At 45.9% G+C, this 9515-nt stretch overlaps 1 protein-coding gene across 2 annotated transcripts in view; it reads right to left on the reverse strand.

Annotated features, from left to right (window-relative positions):
• Positions 1–9001, reverse strand: part of RMND5A (required for meiotic nuclear division 5 homolog A) — a 61148-nt gene extending 52147 nt beyond the window's left edge. Inside the window, exon 1 of one of the 2 annotated variants that reach the window (XM_007175320.2) lies at positions 8396–8997. In XM_007175320.2, the coding sequence (XP_007175382.2) occupies positions 8396–8537 (142 nt within the window). In that variant the 5' untranslated portion in view covers positions 8538–8997. Of the gene's footprint in view, positions 1–8395 lie in introns of both variants that reach the window. The other variant, XM_057558270.1, reaches the window with a different exon arrangement.
• Between the last annotated feature and the right edge of the window lie 514 nt (positions 9002–9515).

Raw genomic sequence — 9515 nt, forward strand, 5'->3', positions numbered from 1 at the left:
CTACCATATGACCCAGCAATCCCACTACTGAGCATATACCCTGAGAAAACCGTAATTCAAAGAGTCATGTACCAGAATGTTCACTGCAGCTCTATTTACAATAGCCAGGACATGGAAGCAACCTAAGTGTCCATCGACAGATGACTGGATAAAGAAGATGTGGCACATATACACAATGGAATATTACTCAGCCATTAAAAAGAAACGAAATTGAGATATTTGTAGGGAGGTGGATGGACCTAGAGTCTGTCATACAGAGTGAAGTAAGTCAGAAAGAGAAAAACAAATACCATATGCTAACACATATATATGGAATCTAAGAAAAAAAAAAAGGTCATGAAGAACCTAGGGGCAAGACGGGAATAAAGATGCAGACCTACTAGAGAATGGACTTGAGGATATGGGGAGGGGGAAGGGTAAGCTGGGACAAAGTGAGAGAGTGGCATGGACATATATACACTACCAAATGTAAAATAGATAGCTAGTGGGAAGCAGCCGCATAGCACAGGGAGATCAGCTCGGTGGTTTGTGACCACCTAGAGGGATGGGATAGGGAGGGTGGGAGGGAGAGAGACGCAAGAGGGAAGAAATATGGAAACATATGTATATGTATAACTGATTCACTTTGTTATAAAGCAGAAACTAACACACCATTGTAAAGCAATTATACTCCAATAAAGATGTTAAAAAAAAAAAAAAAGAACCTAATGCCTAATGATTGGAGGTGGAGCTGAGGCGGTGATGTGAGCGATGGGGAGCGGCTGTAAATACAGATGAAGCTTCGATCGCTGGCCCGCCACTTACCTCCTGCTGTGTGGCCCGGTTCCTAACCGGCCACGTCCTGGCCCAGGGGTTGGGGACCCCTGCCTTACAGTGTTAAGCAGACCACTGGACACAGAATGGTAGTTAACAAACACCAGTAATAAAGATATCTAAATAGTCAGAGTGTCTCAATTAAAACACTGCTTAACACTGCTTAAAGGTACAGACCTTAAAAATAACAAGTAAACCTTGTTTTACAGATTTCAAAGCCAGTTCATATCATCTATTTAATTCCCATAACTCCGTAATATAACTTACCAGTCTACTGAAGAGGAAAGAGGCTAAGCAAGATTGTAGAACCAGTGAAGTGGTAGAACAAGGACTCAAATCCAGATCTCCTGAGCTCAAGGACAGACAAACTTTTATGTTCTTCTCCACAAGCTCAGACTCATCCTCTTATCTCCTGAACTAGCCTCCACCTTCCTGGAGGACTGAGGCCGTGTATACAATGTTTCTTTTTAAAGAAGTCTCACTTTATCTCCTCCCAAATGTCTTCATATACCAGTAATAAGATATTAAATCTATATGGATTCCACAGACACAACAAACTCATCAAAGATAACACACTGTGCCCCAGGCCTCTTACGTGGAGAAAGACTTGGCAACATAAGCCTTATGGACTCTCTGAACAATGTTCCCAAATAAGGTGAAAGCTTATTTCTAAAAGCCTCAGTTCTGCCAGAGATTCTAGTCTCTGTTCTTTGAGGCGTTAGACTGCACGTAATCTAAGAAGGAAGGCCAGACGAAATGCCCTGTTGAGAGCATCACCTCCCTGGTACCTATCAACTTCTGGGAGTTACATGGAGTACCACAGGCCTCCAAGTACACAGCTCAGGGACAGGGCCCCCCCCCCCTCAACAGTTCTCCCCTCAACTGCATTTTGGGGTCATTTTCAAAGATTTTACAGATCAAGAAGCAGGGCCCAAAATAAAAACAAGACAGTTTTAATATCCCAAGTGAATAGTATTTTGCCTAAAACACCACTCTCACTATTCTAACTACTAAGATTAAGACATGAAAACAATGGAAATTTCTCTACTGACTCTAGTATGACAGTATCACAGAAGTGTTGGCAAGTTTCTCCCTTACCGATGTTATTATCCAGAGTTAGAAACTACTTAAGAGATAAGATAACCCTAGGAAAATGATTTTATTATACCAATCATTAAAGCAATTTCAAATAAGTTCCCAAAGGTAACATGAATTGAGTTGTATTCTCTAGTCTGCAGATTAAGTCATACCAGCCACTCAGTATTTGAATTACATGAACATTACAGTTAGGAGCCAAGGCAAAAGCTGAGAAATAAAGAAACCATCTCAAAGGACGTTGTTATCAAATGTAACTTGTAGCTGCTCAACTATCACAGACATCTATCACTTCTGTCTGGGTGCAAGTCTTCCTTTCTAGAACTCTCTCCTCTGAGCAACAGTGGATCACATGGCCATACATCCGACGTTTGCTAAGCACAGCCCACATTTAGGTGGCTAATGGGCTCCACCCACCAGGCCCCGTTACTGATCAGGAAAAGCTTATGACCTGAACCAAGACAATAAGGATATTCCCTGGTAATTTTGTCGGAAATACAGAAAACAGGCATGTTCCTGTATCTGGAATCACAAGCAGTACAAGGATGACATGAGTCCACTGGCCATCTTTACTTCCATGTGGAAAAAGCTCTGCTGAGAATGAAGCCAACCATGGAAAGCACAGCTGAGAGGAAGAGGACAAAACCAGTCCTCGCGACACCCTCTGTGCCCCTGGAGCCGCTGACCTAACCTCAGCCTTTTTAGTTATGAGTCAACAAATCCCATCTTAGTTAAAACTATTCTGCCACCTGCAACCAAAAGGATCCTGAGTAATATACTAGTCTGAATGAGTAAGGTGCCAAAGGACAAAGGATTATCTCCTAAATGGGCCTGAAAAGGAATGGCTGACAGTTAAATCTGCTTCTAAACCCAACTGGAAACACCAACACTAACCTATTATTATTATTCTCACCATCTGTAAAATAGGCCCAAGTAGCTTGGTGACTGGTCTATTCCCTTCCTTGAGTATTTGAACGATGGCTACTGCTAATCCACGCAAACTTTTCCGACCTACTTGTCTGCTACCTTCCAGACTAGATGTTCAACGTAGATGTCAAATTTTATTCAATTCAGAACTTTAAAGGCATTATTCTCTCAAGAGTGTCTTGTCTAGCAAAAAGTTTGATTAACAAATGGAAGACCAAGCTATGTAGTCTACTTGAAGTACACCAAAGAATAAGGGTGAATAAATAGACAAAGCACCGGTCCACCAAACCCTGATCCTTTTACAACTCATTCAACACAGTACACTCAACACTGGTAGGCTCTGAAAAGCAGAGAATTTACATATATAAATAAACATACTTTTCAATATGTATATAATATATACAACCCAAATTCTAGAATGGAAAGTTATGCCTAACATGCGACCACTGACCTCTGGTTTTTGTCTACTGACACAATACCACAAAAACTAGTTTAAAACATGATCATCTATTTTGTTTTTTCTTTCATGTTCAACTGCCTACTTCTCATTTGTCACCCTCAAATTAAAAAAAAAAAAAAAAAAAAGGAAGCAATTCTGCAGGTAGTAACTAAATTCTCTTTGATTCACCAAAGAGATAAATATAGAGGATGATACTTTAAAAGAGTTTTATTACTAAGCGTCAGACCACACACACACAAACACACACACACACACACAAAAGGAGTTTTAGATGATAATATGTATTGATCACACCCACAAATGAAGTTGTCTTTACCACCTTGCAAATTGAGATAATACTAGGCCTAAATCACAGTAAGTAGAACCACATGTCCAATGCCTCAAAGAAAAAATAAACAGTGATAAATTATCATTTCCCTGAATCCTCTTAAAATTTTTTCTGGAGGGCTTCCCTGGTGGCGCGGTGGTTGAGAATCTGCCTGCCAGTGCAGGGGACACAGGTTCGAGCCCTGGTCTGGGAGGATCCCACATGCCGTGGAGCAGCTGGGCCCGTGAGCCACAATTGCTGAGCCTGGGCGTCTGGAGCCTGTGCTCGACAGCGGAAGGCCGCGATAGTGAGAGGCCCGCGCACCGCGATGAAGAGTGGCCCCCGCTTGCCAAAACTAGAGAAGGCCCTCGCACAGAAACGAAGACCCAACAAAGCCATACATACATACATACATACATACATAAAAAGAATGTAAGCAGACAACAATAGCATTAAAAAAAAAATTTTTTTTTTTCTGGAAACTAGCATCTCTGGCTGTGAAGTGGTCCAAGAATAAGAAAGACTGAGATGGAGATTTTTTTTACTGGGTATCCTTTTTTATCATTTGAATTTATACCATTTACATGTATTATCTACTCAAAATATATACAATTTTTTTTTTTTTTTTTTAAAGATTTATTTATTGATTGATTGATTACTATGTTGGGTCTTCGTTTCTGTGCTAGGGCTTCCTGTAGTTGTGGCAAGCGGGGGCTACTCTTCATCGCGGTGCGCGGGCCTCTCACTGTTGTGGCTTCTCTTGTTGCGGAGCACAGGCTCCAGACGCGCAGGCTCAGTAGTTGTGGCTCACGGGCCTAGTTGCTCCGTGGCATGTGGGATCCTCCCAGGCCAGGGCGCGAACCCGTGTCCCCTGCATTAGCAGGCAGACTCCCAACCACTGCGCCACCAAGGAAGCCCTACAATTTTAAATTTAGAAAATTCCTTGAGAATCACTTTCAGAAACTATATTAAAACTCCCTTTAATAACAGCCTAAAAATAATTTTAAAAAATACTGTACATCCTTTACACTTACAAAGATTATAATTTTTTCAAGTATACCACATACATGTCATAAAACTGTTACCCAATTGTTTCAGCCTAATTTTCTATCACGAAATATGAGTTTAGAATATCAGCAATACACGATATATAGTTCTTTTATGTTCTCCCTTTCACCACAGAAGTACTAATGAGAAACAAAGTATAAATATACTTGCCAAAAGAAGGTAATAAATAACCACAAGTCAAATCACCAAGATGTATCTATCTATACCATTTATCTGTTAATCAAGGGCTGTCCAAACTGTGGTTCCAATACCACTGATGTGAATGGTGACCTCAGTTGTATGTGAGATAATATTTTAATAGTTACAAATTTATTTTAATACGTAGTTGATTATACCTAACGCACCAAATCTATGATTTCACAAATATCATTGCCTCAAATGAGGATAAATCTATTTAAGTGAAATTGTGAATCCATTTGAAAAGTAAGAGTGCACATGTGTGAGGGAAGTTTGGGAAGAACCAGCACATCATCCAAATTAGATCAAGGGCACTCTGTGAACAATCGCCAAACAGCATCAACGGCATCACCTATACTGAATCTTAAATTAGACCAAAGTTCACACTCACAGGGAAACTCACTGAAAGGCTGATACAACTAAATGACAACAGTGCTCTCCTCTTCCCTCAAGAGTTGGGGAAATGCCACATGGGGCAATTTAGAGCAAATGAGAGATCTTAGGGCAGGCCCGGCAAGCACCCTTTGGGCAGTGTTTACGATCTGGAATCAGAGTGGTGAGAGTGGACCTGAGTTGTCAATGGGCTTACAAATTAAACTCCACTGATGTTTGATCAGTTTCTACCACAAACCATCCTAACTGTCCTCACTTGGTATAGCTGTCTGCTCACAACTTTAGAAAAAAGAAATTTAAACATAAGAAAGGGTAATTCAACCTCCCAAACTGACCTGATCCCCTGACCCTCGCTAATGGACACTTCTAAATCAGGCAGTCACTCACCAACAGTATGATGCAAAGTAGGGGATCTATGAAGTCCCCAAGATTCTACTTTATTCATACCACATTCTTACAAGAATATCACCACAAATGAGCCCTGAGAATGAGATCCAAAGCCCTAATGGAGGGTCCCAATTGGAGCCCCTCCCTCAGGTCACCAGAGGCCACCAGATCACTTGCCCAGACAGGTACATTCAGAGCCTTGAAAACTTCCCTTTAAACTTGAAAATGGAGTTCCAAATTCAGATTTCAGTCGATATAACTTTGAGAAGGGTATATCTAAGATTCAATGTAATACCCTGCAGAGAACTTTAGAAATGATCTGCTTTGAAAAATACCATAACCCAGATAGCAAAGCATGATGTTTGTTGTTTTCATACATAAGAACACTATAAGAAAGTAGACCTTATTTTGAAAACTAGACCTGGCACTTGTGGTACTTATTTTTCTTTCATGTTTTATAGCTGCCTTTAGTCACTTAATCCTATTACTAAAGAATTTTTTAAAAATCAAAGAGATTATTAATATAAGACTGCAATTTGGTAGACAAGAAGGTAAAAAATAGGAGGCTGAAGAGGGAACACACACAATTTACCACATCAGACTGTTGGAATAGCACAGCAAACTCTGTGGCTAATACCCCGCTGACCGTAAGTTCCTTGAGAAGTTCCCAAGCAAAGAGGTCTAGAACACATTCCTGCTTCAGCAAGTTCTCAAAATGATTTTATCCATCTGGGATGGGCCCCAAATCCCCTAAAATGAGGCTCACAATCACATTCTCCTTCAATTAATATGCCCTCTGTCTTCTCATGGAAGAAAGGGATTTTACCTTCCATCTTCCGCCTCTCAAGCTCTGCCTATCCAAGCCCTCAATCTCTGACCTGGTCCCTAAAAATGAAATGTTCCTTCCACCGCTCCAAGTCTGCACCCTGCACCCACTCCTTCCCTTTCAGTCTTTAGCAAAACAAAGATCTCCTCTCCAGCTGAAGGCAGAGGGGGCACACCTTCAGCCCCATTACTTAAGCAGCCCCTCACCCCTCAATCTGCATTATTTTTCTTAACTCCCAGTCACTTAGTTTATTTTAACAATTCTATGAAACTGCAAGGAAAGAGGGTCACTGACTCCCAATAACCAAATACCAGTTGACCAACCTCTCTTTTTCTAAGCCTGTCCTTTCTGTTTCTGGGGGCACCTCCTGGCCCTCTGCTCTTCAAGAGGAGTTCAAGGCTGCGGTTAGATCCTAGAGTCTTTCCTCCCTGCAGCCTAAGTAATCTCCTTCACTCTCCTCTGCAGGAATGACACCAGGAAACCATCTTAAACCTTACTTTCCTCCCAAACTCCATCTATACATCGTCAACCACCAGTAGACATTACGCCCTTGGCTATCTTCATTGGCCTTTCAAGGCCAACTTTGTCCAAAACCAAGTTCACCAGAGCCTTGCCAGGAGTCTCACCCCACTCCACCTCTCCCCCATCGCAGGCAGCTGTCTAGGTCTGCTCATTTTTCCATATTCACATTCCAAGTCCTACTCCCACTATGGTCTCTGGTTTGCTTCTTCCCCGGAGTTCAAACGTGACTGCCGGTGTCCAAGATGAGATGCTGTTAAGACATCCCTCACCATGGATGAGCACTAACTCTCAACTGCAAGCAGTCTGGGAAAGGAAGGTATACAAGAAGGAAGGAGAGATGGAGAGAAGCTCGGCCACCGCCACTGTCCTCAATCGCACCTGCCACAGTATCGACATCACCCCAGCTACCAAACCTCCCTCGTCAGAAACTTCTGTTCAGCCTCTGAGTTGAGAAGGCCCCCCCAACCTCTTCAATAAATCCATTAAATAAAGTCCTTTACTTCTTGCTCAGAAGGAATCCACACTATGGATATTTTAATCTAAGGACACCAGACCTTTAATGTTCTTCAACAAAACCAAAACCCAAAACCCTTCCCAACCAGCTTCCACAAGTTAACTCTGGCAAAGTATCTGCCCCCAGGGCCCAGGGCAATAATAATACAGGGGAAACACCTTCCAGAGAAAAGCTGTTTGCTGAAAGGAAATCAAGTAAAAACTTGACCAGGTAACGCAAGTAACTAACAACTTATGTTACAATGTGTTTCCGGAGAGTTGCCTCTGTCTCTTCGCAGGCTACGTCAGGAGAGCTGAACAGTTTGATTTAGCTAGTTTCCTAGGAATCGTGTCGGTGCCGCTGCGGAGTTAAGAAAAGCTACTTCTACACAGAGTCAAATTATGGACTTGCAGGAGCGGCTGTTCCGTTAATCCACAGCTAAGAATAACACTCGAGTTTCTAATTTAAGAAAAAGAAGAAGAAAAAACAGAAGAAGAAAGGCGAGGAAAGTAAGTCCCCGGGCTAAGTGTTCGGAGCAGGGGAGGAGGAGGGGGCTTGCTGCACTGACCCTCTTATGGTCCAGATCCTTGGGCCCAAGGCAATTGACGAGGAGCGCCCACCCCGGGAGGGTGGCAGTTTGCAGGTGCGAAGGAGCGGCCCCCATCCCCGTTTAACCCGGGCTGGAGCCCGTGGCTCCGGAATGGGTTTCCGGGTGGGCTCGCGCTGACTCGTAATAAACAACGAGATCCGGGCAGGTTCGAGACAAATGGGGCGAGAGAAGGAGAAAAAGTCACAGGGGCCTGGTGAGTCTCCGCGCCCCGGGGAAGGCGGGACCGGGCCCCCATGAGGGCACCCTCCTAGCCCGCCGGGGCCTGAGGGACGCGGGCGGGTGGGCCCGGCCCCGCGCGCCCACCCGGGCCGCCCTACCGTGGCTCTGCAGGATCTCGTGCTTGAGGCCGCCCGTGTAGTCGATGAGCTCCTCCAGGCCGCGCTCGCACAGCTGCCCGTAGCCTGAGAACTTGTGCAGCACCTTCTCCAGCTCGCGCTCCACCGTCACGCACTGCTCCATCCCGGAGGCGGCGGCGGCAGCGTTCGGCTCCCCGGCGCTCGGGTGTCCGCAGCCGTTCGGCCCGGGCCCGGCCGAGGCCGCGTCCTGCTCCTCGTCCCCCAGGCGGGCGGCGCGGGCGGCCGAGGCGGCGGACGCGCTAGCCCCGGCGCCGGGGAAGCCCGGCGAAGCCCGCGCCCGCCTGCCCCATGGCGCCCCGACCCCGGCGCGTCGCCGCTGCTCCCGCTCTCTAGTCCCACCCGGCCCCGTGCCCCCGCTCCCCGCGTTCGGCTGCCAGCCGAGGCGCCGCCGATTGTTTTTGTTTTCACGGGAACCGACCGATGACCTGGTTCTCCCGGGCGGCACCAAGCGCCGCCGACCCGAGGGGGAGGAAACCACCCCAGCTAGAGAAGGAGGCGGCGCGGGCCGTACCAATCGCACCCTCGAGGGGGAGGCAACCCGGCGAGCGCGGGCGGAGGAACGCGACGAGCGTCCGCTCGCGCCGCCGCTCTAAAGCTGTGGGCCGTACCACGCGGGAGGCGTGCAAGGGAGCGGGAGAGGGTGGAGCAAGGACCCAATTGGTCCGAAGAGCTAAATAGGGAACTTTGGAGACAGCCCCAGCGATCCGAGAGCGCTACAACTACGCGCTCCGTAAACAAGAGGGTGGAAACCGTCCCGAACCACTCCGCCCAGAAACGGGGAAAACGAACCAATGGGCGCCGGGAATACGTAAGGAACAAACGTCCTCCAATCCCTGGCCGAGGCGTAACCCTTCAGCCAATCCGAGACTAAGGGCCAAACCAATAGACTCGCTGTTGGAGGGGGTGACTTGGAGAGCATCCCGGGAAGCAAGTCGTTTCTAGAAAGCCAAGAGGGAAAACAAGGCAGAAATAAAAAGGTTTATTTTCCGTAGGACTTCGCTCTAGCCCTGAGTTATTTCATCTCCCCATCACTCCTGGGAGTACTGTCGTTCCGAAGTTTTGGAAGACGGACTCTCCGCCC

This window comes from Balaenoptera acutorostrata, chromosome 12 (genome assembly GCF_949987535.1).
Source record: "Balaenoptera acutorostrata chromosome 12, mBalAcu1.1, whole genome shotgun sequence".
Lineage (NCBI taxonomy): Eukaryota > Metazoa > Chordata > Mammalia > Artiodactyla > Balaenopteridae > Balaenoptera > Balaenoptera acutorostrata.